Source organism: Rhyacophila brunnea, unplaced genomic scaffold (assembly GCF_057557595.1).
Source record: "Rhyacophila brunnea isolate RB1 unplaced genomic scaffold, BYU_Rbru_1.0 scaffold_5, whole genome shotgun sequence".
Taxonomy (NCBI): Eukaryota; Metazoa; Arthropoda; class Insecta; order Trichoptera; family Rhyacophilidae; genus Rhyacophila; species Rhyacophila brunnea.
The window spans coordinates 20232244-20254959 of NW_028233170.1; the positions used below are offsets into that span (position 1 = coordinate 20232244).

The 22716-nt window shown below is 33.3% G+C and overlaps 1 protein-coding gene across 8 annotated transcripts in view; it reads left to right on the plus strand.

Moving 5' to 3' along the window:
• CadN (neural cadherin) overlaps positions 1–22716 on the plus strand; it is an 835618-nt gene that overhangs the window by 808160 nt on the left and 4742 nt on the right. For 4 of the 8 annotated variants that reach the window (XM_085956138.1, XM_085956137.1, XM_085956142.1 and 1 more), the window contains 5 exons: positions 7078–7242; positions 11780–11917; positions 12001–15797; positions 18046–18287; positions 21509–21712. In XM_085956138.1, coding sequence (XP_085812264.1) covers positions 7078–7242; positions 11780–11917; positions 12001–15797; positions 18046–18287; positions 21509–21712 — 4546 coding nt within the window. Of the gene's footprint in view, positions 1–7077; positions 7243–10225; positions 10391–11779; positions 11918–12000; positions 15798–18045; positions 18288–19846; positions 20086–21508; positions 21713–22716 lie in introns of all 8 variants that reach the window. The other 4 variants (XM_085956140.1, XM_085956144.1, XM_085956143.1 and 1 more) reach the window with 2 other exon arrangements.

Below are 22716 nucleotides of genomic sequence, written 5' to 3' on the forward strand. Positions count from 1 at the left end.
AAGTCTCGCAGTTAAACTTTATTCACTCAGAATGTATCTATCAACCCATTTAATTGCAATACATAATGTTATTCATTCATGTATTCGGATGCAGATATAATAATATATTTAATATCATAGAAATATTCAAACTTAGTACAGTCACAAAATTATATCAAAACAATATCACTATACAGGCATTGTTTTTTTTTTTATTATCATTTAAGCTACGAAGTCTCAATTGAGTCTTATTTAGCTTTACGTTTAAATATACACTGTTAATACATATTATTACAATAATTACTCATATAGTTATTACAATATCAATTTACAGGAGAGAGAAAAAAACAAATAATAATTTACTCTTGTAGGCCACACTCACTCAGAAACACTTGGACACACCGGAATGCCTTGATATTAGGCCGTGCCAAAAATATCGCAACATCCAGTGTCAATTGGTACTTTTGTTTACTTAGATCTTCAAGAAGCCGCTGTCTCTGGGTATCATACAGAGGACATTGCCAAACAACGTGATTAACATCTTTAATCTTACTTCCGCACTGGCACCTAGGGTCATTTATTATACCCAAGCGAGCCATGGATGAGGCAAGATTATAATGGTCCTCTCTACAGCGATTAATATTGTGACAATTGTTTCCCTATATTCAATTCAAAGGCATTCACGGGGCAGATTTCAAAAATATGCTAGATTTCTACACACAGGACAGGGGTTTAATCCTCACGTATTCCCATGATGGCCGACCGGTAACGTGTCGGCTTATAATGCCGTGGAACCCGGGTTCGAATCCGGTGTCTAGCAAGTGTATGGATTTAATCGGTTGAACAAATAGCTAACATCCATTTTTCGTACAAAAAAAAACTATTAATACAACCTCCACCCTGTGACCCATACGATTTCTCGTAGGATCGTGTGGGTAATACTTTCATGTTATACGCACGCTGGGAATGTCCACATTGTATGGGGCTTAGGCCTACATTTTGCAGAGACGTACCGATTCACCGTATAATAGAATTGTCATAATAATGCAGTAAAACATATTGTTGTACGGTGCGGTGATGTCTCAAAAGGATTTGATTAGCAGCGTCAGAATTAATTATACTTCTCCAGCGATAGTCAAGGTGCCGCAAAAATGAAACCGAAGATAATAATATCTTCCAGTTTCGGAAATATTCATTGCAATAATTGATGCACGTGTATAACAAAGTACCTTGCTATAGTGTTTATGAATAATCCATGTATCGTAAATTATACTCCGCAACTAGCAAAAAAGATTTGCATTTTATCCAGTGCACGGGGAGCCCAGCTAACTTAAATTTCTCCTAAAAACTTGTCAATTATTTATTCTTCATACTGTGAAGGCCCATAATATACACTTAAGATTTTCATTTTAATTTTAATTGAACGTTCGAGTTATCAATGAGCTTGACTCCCACATATTTTTTTAATATTTACTTACCTACATAATAAAATAACCTACCAATTTTACCTTTTGCCAAATGGTATATAACTTCAAAGGTTTTGTGGAGTTGATACTATAGTAGGTATATGCATCACATACAAATACCTACATTGAAATGAAACTAGGTGTATGCTGCCTCAATTAGTATTTGAGTGGGCAGGTATTACCTAAAATCTCTTTCGTATAGAGAAGATTTCCACTTCCACTCGTATACGTCTTTGGCGAAACTGTAATAAAAAAAAATCTTTGAGAGCGCACACCGAGGTAATAATTATTTTTTATCTTCCTGAAATTTTCGCGCGGCGTACTAACAATTAAAAGCTCTCTGCCGCCCATCGATTTAAATTATTAAGCTCCTTATTCCTGGGGTTTCATTCGAACTTTATAATCAATGTTTATTATGGTTCCCGCGAAATAATTTTTAACGTATAAGTAAGTGAACATAACCTACCTCGCGATTCCGCAAAATGATTAAATTTGCGCCAAACACCGCCGAAGGGCTAAGGGTTTATTTTCCAATTATCATTGTTAATTTGTATATTTTAAGTTATTTAACTTTGGAGATAACGACATAAATTTGTTTTGTGTCAATCGTGTATATATTTTACACCAGTAGATATATTCAACCTCGGTAGGTCTGTCTCTTTGTTTCATTTTCAATGTATACCATGATCTTTATATCAGAGATAAACTGAGCGTAGTTATACGCAAAGCAGCCAAGCCACACAAACCTCAAACAGAGATAGAAGCACTTTTATGTAAAGTGTGTTTCTTTAAATCCACCAAGCCTGATAGATTGAATTTTGAATGATAGGTATTATATATATATATGATTTTGTGTAACTTATAAAGAGATAAATGCATAAAATCTATGAAATTTTGGTGTTTTAGCAGTCCAGGCTGTTTTGTGCAAAGCGGGTTTTTTAAAATGTTTATTCTTGAATGCAGCCAACTCTTATTTTTGTAAGGAAAATCGTTATTTTTGCATCTATTTTCTTTAAAAAAAACCTAAGTTATTCAAGTATTATGGGAATTTCAAAGTTCTGAAAATAATTCGAAAAACTTGTAAATTATACATTAATATTTAGCTGCCTGGCACTAATTTTTATATGCAAAAGCTGTATATTATATTACATATAATAAAATGAAAAACATATAATGTAATTGAGAAAATAATGTTCATTAACTGAATGTAGAAAAACACACCTTACAGTCAGGATTTTAATAATTAGGTAAGTACATAATATTATTATCATGTAGCTGCTTTTTGCAGAACGAATATGGCATATTTTAGAACGCATTTATATGACATTTTTGTACGACAGCAACTTGGCTGATTTGTGCAGAACGTAAAATAAACGTGTGAGATTATGGAAATCACAATAACTCATTTTTTTCAAAATTGTGGCTTGGCTGCTTTGTGTTTAACTACGCTCGTTATTTGCGTCGTCATTATGCACTATAACATAGTGCATAATAAGTTACTCATTATGCACTATGTTAAACTATTGCACGTAACAATTCCATCCTCATCTTAAATCGAAAGTAGTATTTTTCTAAGAATCTTTCAAACTTACGTTTCTTATAAACAGAAATAATTTACATACATTTATATATTTTTTATTTGTGATAAGTTAACAATGTATTATTATTTAAATTTCATATATTGTATAATAAATCAAAATACTGAAATAAAATCAAAAATATAAACAACATAATATACTGACATCGTAATAAAAAAATATTTCAAGTTGCCAAGTACATGGTGTTTTAAATATTCTCGTTTGAAATTCAAATAGAAACTGCATGCCAATATTTATCCAAGGCAAGGCGGAGATAGTTCTCATTTATTTAAGAAGTTTATATTAGTTAGAGTTCTTCTTGAATTTGCAATCTCAATGTTTATTTTCCAGTTTACTCAACTTAGGCCATTCTTATTAAAAATACAGTGGGTACTAATTTGCTCTGTAATAATTATTCTAAAAGGGTATTATTGCAGGAATTTCAAATTAAACATACGTTATACTTTATAAATGTAGATTCTACGGAATATGGTCTGAAAGCTTTTTTGCGCAATTAAGCTCGAATTCTCTAAAACTGTGATACTTTTAATGCAACCTAATGGCTCGTAATTACCTACCTTCGTTTTAGGTCAGCACAGTCTTATATAATCTATACGAAGATGATAAAAAATCTTATAAGATTCTTTTTCCTTGTTTTTAAAGTTTTATTATTTTTACTTGTTGACGATTATATTTATTAATATCTATGTATTAGTAATTACTCCGGAAAACTTTGAACCACATGGTAGAATGTATGTGTTAATAATTATTGTAAGAAGCAGATAATTTAAATAGTTTGGTGTCCGTGTCCAGAAAATTATACGTACGCCCGTTGGTCGTATGACAGTTACTATAAGATATTGTATCGGAAACCGATGGCCGTATTACATTGAGATCAAATTCATTTCTACATAAAACACTTAAAAATACGTAATAAAAGCCTTCAGAATACATGGAATAGACAGAATAAAATAGGTAGATAGTAAATTAGGAATACAATCATATCGTATACATTTATATAAAAATCTGGATGATTCATAAATAGGCGTTCGATAACTGATGTGATAAAATACTCTTAGGTACGTAATAATGATAGCGTTGTTATCAGATATTGTATACCAATTATTATCAAATTAATTTACTTACTAATCAATTACTGTCTGTAATGCTCTACGAACAACGCGTCATGTTTTGATTTTTATTCAATACGGTCATATCTTTACGGTAAGACAACTTTCCGTGAACTGTGATACGCTGAAATGTATGTAATTTGTTATTTTATTTACCATTTCCACTTCAAACTAAGTTTACACAATACTTTGCAAAAACTTTATAAGTAGGTATTGGATGTAACCCATTCGAATAGTGGTCCAGACAAAAACATATGTCGATATAAAAAGAGCGTTTTCACTAGTCTACAAGCTAACCAAAATTAATGATTGTTTAATCTTGATACCTAACAGATTGATATATCGCGCGCAGCACATACCTATCAAAATGATTTCTAGCTGTGCGTTTCATGTTTAAACGCTATTATCATACAAAACGAACATTTCAGGATAACGCGACCAGCTAAATTCGAACTTGGACTCCTGTATCACCAGATCACGGTTTTTTAACAATTACTTAACTTGAAATGTATTTTTCTAAACGAGTGTTCGTTTTTCCACCAATTACATCTTAAATCAATATTTCATTGGTTAGAAAACAAGAGTTCGGAAATGATGTTGACCAAAAATAAATAAAGAGCGTAGTTCGGACATTTCATAAGAACCAATAAGTACCTTCTTGAAGCCATAATAACTAATAATACAAGAATAGTATTGTCTTAGCAAACACAGTTACCTACTTAGGTACATAGGACTAGGACAGTTTAATAAAGTTATTTGGAAAGCTTCCGAATTTATGATCATATTTCATAAGTTCCGAACATAAAAAAAACTATTGGATAGAAACAAATTACTTCATGACACTCAAATTCCTGGTAGAAAGTCATTACGCCGAATAAAGTAAATCATATAGTATTTACTCCGCGTAATAGATGTCTAGACTAGTTTTGCCTGAGCATTGGCTAAATTTTGCGGTTTACTATATATATTTCGGTTTAAATTTCTGAAATATGAATGAATAATTCGCTTCTCTAAAATTTAATCAAATTCATATGATTGCAGTTATCGGTATAGTAATATTATCACGTATTTTATGATCTTATTGCTGCTGGCCAATACAACGTAACAAAGCTAAGCTTCCCATGCGGCTAATTTCCAAGTTAATAATAGTATTATATTGTGGATGCCAATAATTTTATTGTACTTCTGAACTGAAATCCCTTGTGTTATTCTGCACTTTATTTTCATTTACGTGTACCTATAAGCCTTTTAGAATATAATATTTAACTATGTTTAGGTGTGTATATCACCATAAACCGGAGATTACCTACAGCTAGATAAAGACTTATATTTTTTTCTTTTTACCACTTGCGCATCACACAAGGCTGCTATCGGCGGCTATCGAGGGTCGTTTATAATATTTATGTATTGAGGTATTATAATTGTCAGAATAAGTTAGCTATCTAAACTATCAAAACTGTTAACACAGTTGTACACTGTAACAAAAAGTTAACACAGCCAAGAGAGGTGCTGTTAAAACATAGCACTTTTTAACAGTTCTGACGGTTAACTTATTGTAACAATAAATTAACCGCCTCAATACATAACTATGATTAAACTAGGTACCCTCGTTAGCAGCCGATAGCATCCTTGTATATAGAATAGATGCGTTGGTTATAAGGGATACTTAAATAATATTGTTCTTGCTACTAAAACGAACTTTCTATAAAGTCGTTAATTATTTTATGAAATCTTACTTCCGAGCGTTATTTTCCTTTTAGGCACATTATTTCCCATTCCATCTTCATCTTGGCCTTTGGAAGGGCTAATAGCCATTTCAAACTATTCGGTGATTAAAGCATTGTACAAACGTAATTATTACATCGAAAAACCATCTTTCTGCGTAGATAACAGTTTGAATTGGTCCCTGGTGGTTCACATTTACAAAAATCTCCGAAAAATCAACTCGCTAACCTTGTTTAATCAAATTTATTTTAAAAGTCAACACAAAGTTTTTCAGAATGATCCAATAAAGATTTTTTTGGCTAAGCTAATCTTTGTTTTAATCTAAGTAATCCAAAAAAATATTTTTTTCGATCTTTGTCTTCGATGGAGAACTTAAAATAATGTTATGTTCCGTTTTCTTTGTTCTTAGAGAATAATTGTCAACTTTTCTTATTAAAAATCCCTCGAGTCTCTCTAAACTCTAGAATACGTTTTTACAATCATCATCATGTTAACCAATTGTGACAGGTCAATTAATAACTATGCTAAAAATCGTATATACCTATACCAATTTAGTAGGTATATCAGTTTAGACCTATTCTACTCTGTTACTCTTTATTACCAAACTTCAACGAAAAGATAATCTGAATTCCCATGTCTATAAATATTTATACTAGGTATATGGCTGACTATGGGCTTTACACTTCAATGTTATCAAATTATTGTTATATATTCAGCAATGGTAGTTACACGAATTTATTGGTGATAATTTTTTAGGAAGTTTTCCAATGGATCATTGAGATTTCCGTTTCCGTAAAAGTGTCACAGTGGGCAGGACATGAATAACTATGTTTTCAACAGATTTTCTATATAATGTAGGTGTGAGGAACATGACCGGAAACGAGACTCTGAATAAAATAATGATAATAGTTAGTAAAGTTATCTACATAAAATATTTTTCTAGCTTAACGGAGTTTTGTTCTTCAATTAACTAATATTCGTAATATTCCATTTGCAGCTATAAAAGTGTTTATTTTGGATTGATAAATACTGAATATTGTGTTTCTATTGATATATTACCATGATAACTTGCTTGTGTGTGATAAATTCACGTTAAACTTTTCGGTCTCTATCAATATAGTAATATGTCGTGAAAGTATTTATTTTGTTGCATAGTTAATTAATTGTATTCATTGTTGGATATATTAATGTACTCCTCAGTACGAGCTTCGGCTGGCTGCATCAGATAACTTGAAGGAAAATTATACGACAGTGGTGATCCATGTGAAAGACGTCAACGACAATCCACCAGTCTTCGAACGCCCTACATACCGCACTCAGATCACTGAAGAAGATGATAGAAACCTTCCGAAACGAGTTCTTCAGGTCAATCAATACGATACACCTGCAAACTTTTTTATTATTTCGTCAGCTTCTATTATTTTTTTTGTTTTCTAGGCAGCAGTATTGTAATTGTTTATATTATGTATTGTCTTGTTTATGCGTCTCTGTGTATTTTTTGTATGTTTATTATAGTTTCCTGTAGTTAGTGTCATATTTTGTTTTTTTTTATTAAAATATAATTATAGATTACATCTAAAACTTACGTTTATATATAACAGAATCTTATATATAATATTATATAATAAAGAGAAACAAAATTTATTTTAAAAAGGACAATGTCTTCTACTATATAAGTCTACCTACCTCAATCAATAAAATATATATATAATATTTCCTCGCGAAATTATACGTATCATAATAGCACCTTTGTGTATGTAGTAGGTACGTATCATGAATTTATAATTTGCGTCAACACTTCCGTACATAATATACGCATTCTAGAATCTAGATTATTTAATATTCAACTGTCATACTTGTGTTGGTATTAAAATAAATAAAACTCGGTGTGATAAGTTATAGGCTGACGGAAATTATATTAACATAAATATGATATCGTGTAACATTATTTCGCAGAACACGAAAACTAATTATATCAAATGGCGCTAAAAGTTTATTTTCGGTGAAAACTTTTTCCAGCATCGGGCTTTTGTATTGGGCCTTTTTGGTAGTGTCCACATGGCGTCAGCCCTCCCCGTTTCAACTTACATAAAATGATCATCTTACAACGAAAAACCCAATGAAAATAAATTCGCTGTAAAGACGATAGATCTCATAAAAAATAGCTTTTTCGGGAATTAACGCGTTGATATAAAAACTATTCTAAAAACTACACATACGATAGATGACAGATTTTTGCATATTATGTAAGTACATAAATTACTTAGAAATCATTAGAAATCATCCATTTAATTCAAACAACTTTATCGTTTACTTTCTATATCTACATATTTAGAAAAAAATAATATTTAATAACTAAAATCGTAAATTGGATTAAATTAGTTCTCCTGTCACTTTATTGTAACGACATTCAATAATTTTATAAAAAGTATCAAAAAGTATGCAACCACATTAGTATAAGAGTAGGGTATCCATGTGAGATGGAATCCTCCGTTGACATATTAATTCATCCAAAAATCTTCACCCTCTCACTGGCTATATGTCCTATTTTTCAATTACACCATTTTCATTAAAAATAAATTCGTTTGATTGAATGAAAATTATATTTTCGGTACATTTTATTATACCTCATCCCCCATTAGAGCGTGGCATCATATACGGACGACAGTGGCGAAGGTTGGAGGTAGGCTGTTGAGATCGGATATAAATAGTGCATACTAAATTTTGTCAATAATTATAAGTACCTATGTATTTGTTTTCACTGAACTAAGACTACAATTTACAGATGGTGTTGGTTAGTTTTTAAATTCAATTATACCCTGCGAAAACCAAGCCATTATAGATAATAGTCAAAAATTACTCGTCTATAAAATATATATTAGAATAATATTTGTATGTATTATTTTGGCTTACTTTAAGCAGGGCTGAATGAATTTTAAAAAACTGACCAACAACATGTGCAATATGTATTCTTAATTCAACGAAAACAAATAAGTATGAACGAAAAAGTGTGCCCAAAGCATACCAAAACTATTATGCTTTGATATAGGCAGGGTTTAGTTGATTTTTTTTAATTAACCAACTCCATCTGTAAATTGTAGTCGTAGTTCAATAAAAACAAATACGTAGTAATAAGTTTAACGTGAACTATTTATGTCAAATCTTAACAGCCTACCTCCACCCTTCGCCACTGAGCGACGATCCCTATGGGTGGATCGAATAGATAGTCAAAGGACATACCTATTAGCCAACATTCCCTGTTTGAAAATGTATGAGATGTCGATATTCTGTCTTGGAGCACACGTGGTGATTTACCTGTTTTCATCGGATCTTTCGGTGTAATAGAGGCCCCATAGCACACGAGTGGTGTGGGGCGAAAGATAGCTTCCGATTGTTTTGAAGGCTGGCCCCGCGGGGCAAAGGGCAACTTCTTTCTTCGGCGCTCGGGGCGCATGATTTGTATTCGGCGAAAGTTCCCGGGAATGATAAACGCGACTTGTTCTTGGCGAGGAGGAATCATAGAATATTTCTCGGGACGCTTCCGAGTCGGCTCTCGCAGCCTTCGCCTCCTCCCGCCTGATGAATTGCCCGAAAATCCGCGCCTCGATAATTTGTTTCGCCGTTTACCGTTCGCGACATCGCCCCGTGAATTATAATCGGCATCAGATGGATATAAATTCGGATGGAAATACGCATTAATCAACATAATCAGCATTCATAGCGCTACAACCGAATGGACGACTCTTCGCTTTAAATTGAAACAAAGAATTTGATAGATTAATTAATAATTGCTATGGCACTGCAAATTACGTAAAATAATTTAAATATTATCCACATATTTTATATTTTATTTAATATTATTTATGTATTTACCATGTTTCTATTGCCTCACTTTTTGCACTGTGCACTAATTTTTTTATTAATTTATTTAACTGTGTGTCGACATGTATGAATATTTTGTTTTAGTAAATTCTAGCTCGCATTTAAGTATTAAAAATATTATTTTTATGTTTGTTCTTCCCTATTTCAGTTAAAATATTCCCGTTGATCCTGCGTTTTCGATACCTACATACTTTATATACATTTTATTTTATGTTTTCTTTTTTTTACGTTGTATATCTACCCTTATCGAAAGCATCAGTATTATTCTATTTATTTTCCATTTTGTTTTGTGGTATTCCCCGAAGTCGCCCGACGTAAGCAAACACAATCGAACCGGATTGAAACGGTTTCCGTTCGGTTGCATTGGAATATATAGTGTTTGTTCACAGTTCAGAGGACTGTGTTGCACAAACGTCGCACTGTCAAACAATTTGTATATTGAGCCGCTTGTCTTGTGTTGCGCTAGTACGAGCTAACACTTGTGGCGTCGGACAGCTTGAACGAGAACTCGACGAAGGTTATCATTCACATCAACGACGTCAACGATCTACCCCCAGTCTTTGAACGACCCGTCTACACGACACTGGTGCAAGAAGAACTTCCTGGACCGCACCCCTATGGTCTTATGCAGGTCTTGACACAACACTATATTATTCAAAATTTACTTCATCTAGAAAATTACTTACGATGACTTAAAGCTTTTCCAGAATGATAACATCGATTTCCCAATAACCCAGTAGTTTATCAATCGTCTTATTTATCTAATAAAGTAAACTTAAGATGAGACCAATTATATATACTACGTACAATAAACTACGATTGCGTTTCTGAAGTTAATCTTTAATTTCAATCAAAAAATACTAGATAACTAGCTAGAAGTAGTTACTAATAGTAATAATTATAGTAACCTTATAAAATTAACAATCTTAAGCTGTCTATAATCATTCAACTTATAATCTCCGAATGTTACGTTCAATTAACTTTACTGCATCTTTCATTTTCCGCAAATTTAATATATGATCATAAAAGCAAGTTACTTCACACAAAAAATAAGCAGAAAGGTTTCCGAAAGTAATAACCGTCTCTTCGACAAAAAATATGAGGCTAGTTTAATTTTTTAATTTTTTAAATCTATAGAATTATCAAAAATGGGCTCTTTAATTATTAATTATTTTTATGTATCTATCTCATTCATTCCGTTTGGTAAGTCTTATAAAATATATTCTTCCATATTTCCTTTTCATATATACCTTTATTCCATCTCTTTTATATATTTTTATTATTACAATAATTACTATCTTTCAATTTTTTTTTTTAATTTTTATATCCGCTCCTACTTTGCATGGTTCTTTATAAGAATATTGTAATATTACATTGTTTGGAATGCTTGATAATATTGCTACATTGGTGTATGTAATGAAATGAACAATAATTATTTTAAAATTTCAAAGCACCTTTTTTTCTAAAATATATTAAAAAATTTGAAGTCTTTATATTAAATATTCTGCTTGAAAATTTTTCTTTTAAATCTCTATCTTATAATAATATATACGTACCTATGTAGTCGTAATAGTAATATTCTTAACTCTGTCAGCAGTAGCTATAATGCATGATATTTTCTTTGTGAATTTTCTTAGAAAATGTTATAGTAAGTATAAAAAAATGTCTCTAGAGGTTGCCCTTTCTAACAAAATAAGATAGTCAGCAACTGCTTTATGTCTAATAATTTTCTATAGTTTTTTTTATTGCAATATCTCTGGAATCTAAAGGATCCTTTTTATAAATAAAAAAACGTGTCTGTAAGTAGCCATGGTTCACTGACAAACAGACAGATTTGATATTAAAAACTTTAAAATGAAGCAGTAAATATTTATTATTGTTACGAAATTCAAACATGTAAAATAATCTACATAATTAAATGTTGAGTCTCTTCGGTAATTTAATTTTATATTCGCAGTTAAATTTAAATAGGTACATTTTGTTTGAAACAGTTTGAAATAATTTATATTGTATGAAACAGGTTACGGCTACGGATGGTGACAAAGATCGGCCTCAGAACATAGTCTACTTCCTGACGGGTCAAGGTATTGATCCTGATAATCCGGCGAACAGTAAATTTGACATCAACAGAACTACTGGAGAAATATTCGTGCTCAAGGTAAAATAGATAACTTGCTGTTTGTCTTATCTACTGATCATCAATATCTATAACAGTTTATTCAATCGTTACTTTTCTTTCAGCCCCTAGACCGTGATCAACCGAATGGACGTCCCCAGTGGCGATTTACCGTTTTCGCTCAGGATGAAGGAGGAGAAGGACTCGTGGGATACGCTGACGTCCAAGTCAATCTTAAAGACATCAACGATAATGCTCCCATATTCCCTCAGGGAGTTTACTTCGGAAATGTTACTGAAAACGGTACCGCTGGCATGGTCGTCATGACGATGACGGCAGTGGATTACGACGATCCTTCAGAAGGAACAAATGCCCGGTTAGTTTATTCCATTGAGAAGAATGTGATTGAAGAAGAGACCGGTTCGCCGATCTTCGAAATTGAATCTGATACAGGAGTGATTAAAACGGCCGTGTGTTGCTTAGATAGAGAAAGGACACCTGATTATTCTATACAAGTCGTTGCGATGGATGGCGGGGGGTTAAAAGGCACAGGGACGGCTTCTATAAGAGTCAAAGACATAAACGACATGCCGCCCCAGTTCACTAAAGACGAATGGTTCACTGAAGTTGATGAAACCGACGGTACCAATTTACCAGAAATGCCTATCCTCACTGTCACCGTTCATGATGAAGACGAAACTAATAAGTTCCAATATAAAGTCATCGAAAACAGCGGATACGGGGCTGATAAATTTACCATGGTGCGAAATAATGACGGTACAGGATCACTTAAGATTGTTCAGCCTTTGGATTATGAAGACCAACTTCAAAGCAACGGATTCAGGTTCAGGATACAGGTCAACGACAAAGGTGAAGATAATGACAATGATAAATACCACGTAGCGTACTCTTGGGTCGTGGTCAAGCTTAGAGATATCAATGACAACAAGCCTCAGTTTGAAAGGCCAAATATTGAAGTATCGGTCTATGAGAACGCTGAAGTCGGAAAGAGTTTAGAAACATTTAAAGCTACTGATCCTGACCAGGGTGGTAAGAGTAAAGTTTCGTATGCCATTGATCGGTCATCAGATAGAAAAAGACAATTTTCAATCAATCAAGAAGGAACCGTGAGCATACAGCGATCATTAGACCGAGAAGAAACTCCGCGACATCAAGTTAAAATCTTAGCCATTGATGACGGTGTACCCCCAAAGACTGCTACCGCTACACTTACTGTGATAGTGCAAGATATTAATGATAACGCTCCCACATTCCTTAAAGATTATAGGCCTGTTCTACCGGAACATGTTCCACCAAGAAAGGTTGTCGAAATTCTGGCCACAGATGACGATGACAGGTCCAAGAGTAATGGCCCGCCGTTCCAGTTCCGCTTGGATCCCGGAGCGGACGATATCATTAGAGCGTCTTTCAAAGTTGAACAAGATCAAAAAGGTGCCAACGGTGATGGTATGGCAATAGTGGCATCGCTCCGATCATTTGATAGAGAACAACAAAAAGAATACTTGATTCCAATCATCATCAAAGATCACGGTAACCCTGCCATGACAGGCACGAGTACCTTGACTGTAGTAATCGGCGATGTTAATGACAATAAGATGCAACCCGGTTCGAAAGAAATATTTGCATATAATTACCAAGGACAAGCTCCAGACACCGAAATAGGTAGAGTCTACGTCTATGATTTGGATGATTGGGATCTTCCTGATAAGAAATTCTATTGGGAAGGCGCCGAACATCCACGGTTTAAACTCAACGAAGAAACAGGAATGATACAGATGAAACAGGGAACCAAAGATGGAAAATATCATTTGAAATTCAAAGTGTATGACCGAAAGCACACTCAAACTGATGTACCAGCCAACGTGACGGTTACAGTTAGAGAAATACCTCATGATGCCGTTATCAATTCGGGCTCAATAAGAATTGCCGGAATTACCGATGAAGACTTCATAAGAGTATGGAACTACAGGACGGGTAGCTTGACCCGCAGCAAAGCTGACCGGTTCAGGGATAAATTAGCCGATCTCTTAAATACCGATAAGGAAAACGTCGATGTGTTCAGTGTGCAGCTGAGAAGGAAGCATCCGCCTATTACTGATATAAGATTCGCGGCACATGGGTCACCCTACTACAAGCCAGTTAGACTTAATGGTATTGTACTTATGCACAGAGAAGAAATTGAGAGGGATGTCGCCATCAACATCACGATGGTCGGCATCGATGAATGCCTTTATGAAAACCAAATGTGTGAAGGATCGTGTACAAATGTTTTAGATATAAGCAATCTTCCATATATGGTAAACGCCAACAGGACAGCTTTGGTCGGAGTGCGAGTCGATGTTCTTGCAGAATGTACATGTGGAGCGAGAAACTTTACAAAGATGGAATCTTGTCGAACGAATCCATGTTATAATGGAGGTCGATGTATCGAGGGCAAATATGGTTTATCGTGCTCATGTCCGGCCGGTTACAGCGGACCGAGGTGTCAACAAACGTCTCGTAGTTTCCGAGGAAATGGTTGGGCCTGGTATCCGTCACTCGAAATGTGCGACAGCTCTCACCTCAGTTTTGAATTCATCACCAGAAAATCAGATGGCATATTACTCTATAATGGTCCAATAGTTCCTCCGGAGGCGGATGAAGTGATGGTGTCTGATTTCATTTCAGTAGAACTGGAAAGAGGCTATCCTAGGTTGCTAATTGACTTTGGGTCAGGTACGCTGGAACTGCGAGTAAAAACAAAAAAGAGTTTAGATGATGGCGAATGGCACAGGCTGGACATATTTTGGGATACTGAGAACGTTCGAATGATCGTAGACTATTGTAAATCGGCAGATATTCAAGAATTAGAAGACGGCACTCCTCCAGAATTTGACGATTCTAGCTGTCAAGCACGTGGCACTATTCCGCCGTTCAATGAATATCTGAATGTCAACGCTCCTCTGCAACTCGGCGGTTTATATGTTGAACAATTTGATCCAACTCATTACCATTGGCAGTACATGCCGGTCGGAAAAGGTTTCGACGGTTGCTTGAAGAACTTGGTTCACAACAGCAAGCTGTATGATTTGGCTCATCCTGGATTATCAAGGAATTCTGTCGCCGGATGCCCTCAAACTGAAGAAGTTTGCAATCAGGGTGAAAACACCGCTCGCTGCTGGGAGCACGGCACTTGCGTTGGAAGCTTTTCGGAAGCACGATGCCAGTGCAGACCCGGATGGACCGGCCCCGCGTGTGCGACGCCAACGATTCCCACTACCTTCAGACCTCAAAGCTATGTCAAATTCGCTCTGAGTTTTGAACCTGACAGATTTAGTACCCAAATTCAACTCCGGTTCCGAACTAGAGAGCCTCATGGGGAACTTTTCCGGGTTAGTGACCAGCATAATAGAGAATACGGTATCTTAGAAGTTAAGGAGGCTCGATTACATTTCCGGTATAATCTGAATTCTCTTCGTACTGAGGAGCGTGATGTGTGGTTAAGTGCAGTGGGTGTTGATGACGGACAATGGCACGTGGCCAAAGTGAGTCGGCACGGAAGCGCCGCAACACTAGAACTGGACGGAGGAGAAGGCAGGCGGTTCAATGAAACCTTTAGCTTTGAAGGCCACCAATGGCTCTTAGTCGACAAGCAGGAAGGCGTATATGCCGGTGGCAAAGCTGAATATACTGGAGTAAGAACATTCGAGGTATACGCAGACTTCCAGAAAGGCTGCTTGGATGATATCAGGTTGGAGGGAAAACATTTGCCATTACCTCCCGCGATGAATGGAACTCAATGGGGACAAGCAACAATGGCACGCAATTTGGAACGCGGGTGCGCATCCAACAGTCCTTGCATAAACGTCATTTGCCCAGATCCATTTGAATGTGTTGATCTATGGAACGAATATGAATGCACGTAAGTACTCAATATTCACCATTTCATTAATAATTATTATTATCAAAAAATTCACTAAACTCACAAATTTCGTGGCTACCTGAATAAAATATAAAATTTCAAATCTTGCAAAGACACAATAATTTTTCTATAATTCAGATTGTACGAACTGTTATATATTTTACTTCCCTACGGATTTATTGTGACATTCTATTTCAAAGTGAATATTTCGGTACCCCAGTTCAATAGGGGAACAACCCATAAAACCTTGTTCCAAGATAATGGCGTTTGAATTTTTTCCAGTAATTCTCATTTTAATTTTAAAGCCTTGATTTCGTTGAAAGTGTATGTTTTTTTATATTTAATTTAGTGGAATTCATCAATGCATAATGAAATTATACATTTTAATAAGGAATTAACCAATAAATTTGATTATATAACGGAATTACTAATTAATCTCAGAAAGGGTTATTCGATTTTATGACACATTGAAGACATTTTTGACTATTTTTTTTTGCTGAATTATAAAGAAAAGACTTTTCTACATCGAATGGCATTCTTAACTCAAAACCTTTAAATTATGAGTTGTTCCCCTATTGAACTTGGGGTATCGATTTGTATCAAAGTAAATACAGAATGAAACAAAAAAAATAATTAGTGGTCATCCTAAAATATGAATATATTCCATTTGAGGTGAATACTTTACCTACTAAAGGTATCTGGCAACAGAATATGAAGTTAGCAGATTAATAGAATTATTTATAGATAATTTCCAAGCTTCATAATATCTAATGACAAATAAATATGTTTTAACTTAAAGATAATCTTGTGACCATAGAACAATTGAATTTAGTCAGTCTAGTGTTGTTTTAGATAAGTGTAAAATACATTAAAACTATGAGTAGGTAGGTATTCAAAAATTTCTTTGATACATTTGGACACATATTTTATAATTGTTTTTTTTTTAATTGCAAGCTTCTTTTTAATATTTTAAGATTCATGATGTTATGAAACACTTAATTAACTAGATTAATTAATTTTAAGCTTCATATTCTGCCGCTAGATGGCCTTAGTAGACAGACCGTTTGCCTTAATTAAAAACAGAGCAAGAAAAAATACAGCATAATTAATTTTAAAAATCAGTTAAAACCATCCATTTTGGAGTGTTATGCATTTATAGATCAAGCCTTATTAAATAATAGAAATTCAATGGACCAAATAATTATTAATTGCTTTCTTGTATGTTTGAATTTAGCAACTTTATTGCATACATAATATCATCACTGTTCTGGCAGAAGACACTAATTCGAAAAAATTACATATTGAGTTAGTTATACCAAAATGTTCCTTATTTCAAACTTTACCGTCTGGATACCTTCTTAATAAATAAACAGTCTATAATAAAAGTCATACTTTTTACGATTACTTAATAAACTCACATGATAGACCATTTCAAACATTTTAACAACTTCAAAGTGAAATTACTCAAAACTAGTATTCTCCAGTAAGTGTGTTCTGCCAGAACAGTGACGATATTATTTATAACCATATAAACTTCAAAACTGACTTTCTCAGTGTCACTAAAGTGTGTTTTGATCAATTAGGTTCGATTTTTTTGCCTGCGCTTATAGAGAATATGTTCTTAAAAATGAAAATCGTGTATTGGGCAAACCCGATATAAAAAGTCATTGACTGTAAACTACTACATACTAATCAGGCGTTTCCTTATTAGCTGTACCAATCTCCAATACACCGACCAGTGAATGGCTCCCAATGGTTTATGAACTACGTGAATTATGCTAAAGGCCTATCCTATATAGTAAATCAATGATCTTGATCTATAATTGAATATCTACTTCCAATAAAGATTAATTTAAACTTTTGTCTTTCATTACTTATGTACTTTTATCATTTTTTTCTAATATGTTTATCCACAATACTTACTATTATAAAATGTGTTATCCATGTTATCGCACTGAGTTATTCTTTTTATTTTTTAATTTTAAAATTCTTGCAAAACATGTACCTACTTTTTGTTTAAATTTATCATTTTATCCACTAATCAGTATTTATGACACTTATATCTTATTTCAATTGGTACCTTGGTTTTTATTTGCATTTTTAACACTATTCGTAGTAGGTACTAATATTATTTTATGTGTATATTTTGTATTCAATAATAATTGTTGACAATATTATTCATAGATAGATACATAATGCTATTTGTTTACAAAAATAATACAATAAATAACCAATAATATTTATGTAGTTGCGGAGAAGGTCGTATTATGGCACCGGACGGCAAAGGTTGCACAGATAAAAACGAGTGCTTGGACCTGCCATGTCTGAATGGGGGCACATGTATTAACCAAGACCCTAGGTTGCGCTACCGCTGCATCTGCCCAGACGGCTTCTGGGGAGAGAACTGTGAGCTGGTGCAGGAGGGGCAGACCCTCAAACTCAGCATGGGTGCTCTGGCGGCCATTCTAGTCTGTCTACTCATCATACTCAGTGAGCCAGAGACTTATTCTCTTTACCGACCCTTAGGCAAATGCATTCATCTTAGATGTACCTATCCCTAGAATATTTATTGCACATTTATCATTCCATTTACTTACCATAGACATCACTTAAGCACTTAGCTCTAGCTTTTTTTATAATTTTTATAGCACTTGACACACTAATAATAACCGCAAAATTAATACCTACATTAATTGACAACTACAAGTATTATACCAAATGTGTTATTATTACATTTTACATACCACTTCTAATAATGTAGGTATCAATAATACATCTCTTTAATCCCTTTACTAAAAGATAAAACACATTGAAAGAATTGTTGCTTAACTGTCTGATGTGACTACAGCTTATTAAGATCGACGGACAATCTTCTGTTACTACTAGATATTAATTTATTTTTTAACTTAATAAATCAACACACTATGAGAAAAACGTTTTGTAGAAACATAGGGCAATAAAATAATAATGACCAATGAGGTGCTTTTTTTCAAAAACCGACATTCCACATTTCAATATTTTTTTGTGGTACTAAATGATATTTTTATGAGTGGTTGGTTTTAAAGTTACCTAGTTTCTTTTTTTCGTTGAAATGGATTTTTAATTAGAACATTGTTTGATTAGCTGATAAACTCTTTATTCCACTAAAAGTTCGATGAACCATTTTCTTATTCAACGGATAATTCACAGGATTTAAGAATGCAACATTCTTTATTGAGCATACGTAATTCGGAAATACCTATTATATGCCCGCCCTGCCATGATATTTCTTCAATATATTTTCAGTATAGTTTCTGAGGTGTTTTCAAATTAAAGTATTCTAAAAAGTTAGATTATATTAACATTTATACAATATAAAGTTTTTGTTTTTGAAGAATTTTTCATATTGGCAGGTTTCAAAAGTTGTCATTCATCAAAGTCATGTTGTGTGAAATTACATAGAATTCATGTACATATTTTTTGTTAAATATTAACCACATGTTAACTTATCAGTTTTTGAAAATAAGACGCCTCAAAAATATTATTATATTATTATACAATCATGCTGCACATCGAATAACAACATATTAAATTGATACACGCATTAAATCTTTCGAATATTCTCAACAATATTCGAACCATTGTTAATATTATATTCATCTTCATCTCAACCTTTGATATTTCTATTATTTATCAAGTACTTCAATACAATATTATTAATAATACATCATATTATTTATACCTCTCATTTCTTATACTTCATTATATTTATGTTATTTTATAGTAATCGTATGGACTAATTACTACCAACTATTTTATGTATATTTTTTTATTTTGAATGCTTATATTATATCTTTACTTACTAATAATGTACATATTTAGAGTATTGTATTATTATTTATTCACCATACTAATCCGGGGTAATTAAGAAATCTTAAAATTCAAACGGTAAGTAGGTATTTGACTTCTCGTGTGTGTTGCCATCACATTTCAAGATAACTCAGTGTGGGAACGGATTCGGTACTAGGTAAGTAAGTACTCGTAATGATGTTCCATTCAACAATAAGCAGATGCCCAGCTGGTTTGAAAAGTTCCGGAAACTCGTGCGTCAACGAAGACGAATGTGAATGGCGTCCCTGCCAGAATGGAGGAAAGTGCGTCGACCGGAACGTACCCATCCGCTATGAGTGCATCTGCCCCCTGGGGTACACCGGCCACAACTGTGAACTAGAATTACTGGCATCCGGAATTATAACGCCCTCTCGAGATTTCATCATTGCTATCATTGTTTGCTTTTTCATTTTATTGGGTTAGTATAATTTGCATCATAATTTTCAATCATTTATATTAGTTTGCCAAGAACCAAGAATGTTTCATTCCTAAAAAAAGTGATATATTTTTGTTTCTGGTGTTTTAATAACACTATAAGTTTTAAAATATTCAACATAGAAAACACACTGACATAATCATTCCATAATTTTTTAAATATTATTTTTAGAGTACCACAGTACTAGACTCATCTCAACTGAAGTTGTAGATATTCAGTAGGGACTTATTCCATTACACTTTTATGTTTATTATGTATTACACTACACTTATCACCGGGCCCATTCATAGAAAATCGTCTCGACCGGGTCATAAGTCAAAATTTGGTCTTCGGAAATTCTTCAAATTCGGAACAGTGACGTCTTGCGGCTAGCCGAACCTAATGAAAAACAGCATCTGCAAATTTTGCCATTCTACCTCCGGCCCATGTTGTGTGAAATTTGTTACATGTGACAAGCCAATGTTTTTTTTACCAAAAATGTTGCACATAGGTGCAGCAGTACATTAAGTTAGATGTGTTTTGTGAATGACAACCAAATCACATGGACATATTAGACATGTTGCAGTCGAGATGAATTTCTATGTGCGACTGGGCTTTAATTAATTTTGCTCCCCATTTCATTACTTAATAAAAAACAGGGCATAGGTAAGTTCCAATTATATTAATGTCGGCCAAAGTAAAAAGGTTTGAATGTATCGCATAAATAGCGTTGCAATTCAGAATTTCAGCTTACTAAACGCTACAATACTGAAATTACAAATCTGTATGTGGTAAGCAAATGATCGTATGTCCATTTTGAGATTCCCGGAATAAAATACACATGTGAAATATTTGACAGCGCGGTCGATTGTCCAGGCATACATCTCAACTGCAGTTTTTATCTGTAAATTTGAAAATGGACATAGTACCATTTACCTGTCATGTACAGAAATAAGTGTAACACTTTTTTAAACTATATTTTCAATTCTAAATGTGCTGTCTAGCAACTGCATGCAATTTTTTACTCAATTTATTAATTAATCACTGTCATAGTACTTACCTGTTTACAATATTTTTTATCACTTTTTTATAGCACTTGTACAAAACTCTTGTATAAAAGTATAAAATTTTGTCTTTAAAATGTCTTAACATTTTTATTTGCACTGAGACAATGCAAAAGACTCAATTGAAATTTTATCCATTTGATATTATTTACTGTATTTACGTAGGTATATGTATAACTGGTTACTATTTTAAAATATTATTTAAATGAATTCAAATAATAATACATTGATTTTAAATAAGAAAAGAAAAAGTTCAAAAAGAATATTTAGTTTAAAAATTCACAAACTGCAGAAATAATTTTTTGTTCTTGTGGATTATCAAATCTTTTAAAATAATTAATTGTCTTGAAATAATTTTACAGTTCTGGTCCTCGTATTTGTGGTGTATAACCGAAGACGCGAGGCTCACATAAAATATCCAGGACCAGATGATGACGTTCGCGAGAATATCATTAATTATGATGACGAAGGCGGCGGCGAAGATGATATGACGGCTTTCGACATCACGCCACTTCAGATACCGATTGGAGGACCTCTGCCCGATCATCCACCCACAAAGATACCATGTAAGCATAGCTCAAGATTAATAATCCAGTCAATAACTTCAGTGACTCCCAATCAGGGTTCCATGGACTCATGTCAAAAGTTCTGAAAGAAGAGAAAGTTTGGGCTAAAAAATTATCTACCTTTTATGTAGTGGAGAGGTTCACTTGTAGTAAAAAATATAATGGATAAGAAAATAATACACTGTGAATGTAAAATCATAGTGCAAATGACATAGTTTGGAGATATTAGTGTATATTTTGTCACCTCAATACTACAACTAGATAACTTGATTTTCACTGTTTTTGAGTTAGCTACTGAATATTATTATACATTTCCTTCTCTACATATGATTAAACTAGGTAAGTCAGAAGTTGGGAACTGTATAAATTTTGTGTTTGAAAATATTAGAAAACTTTAAAAGCATAAGATGCATTATAAAAATAAAGTAATATATCTACAATATTTTTTCGTACAATTGAGCATTATTTAATTGTTCCCAATAAGACGAGCACAATTTTCCATTTTTATTTTAAATAACAATTTTAGTCTAGATTTAAGCTAATCAAGTAAAGCTTAAATTTCATTTTCCCAACAATGACCAAATCAGAGTTATCTAGTTGTAGTATTGAGGTGACAATTCAATTTAAGAAAAATGGAGTTTCTAAAATAAAATTACAATATTTGGTTCATAGGTTTTATAGCTGTAGGTACATTATGCCATATTAATTTATTAATTTCCATATTTCTGCATGGAATTTAACAAAGTTATTTTACGATTAGATCTCGAAAATAAAAAATTTGCACTTACCACGGTTTTACACTCACAGTGTGATATAATATATATACATATTATAAGATGGTAAAAAATTTTCATTTAGATAATTATAGACATTTTATAAATTATTAATTATTTTCACTATTAATCCATTATTATTACCCACGGTGCAGTGGCGGCCGGTGATCATAAAATTAGGGAGTGCATGCAAAGACATGCATTTTCCTTTTTGTGGTATTGAAAAAAATC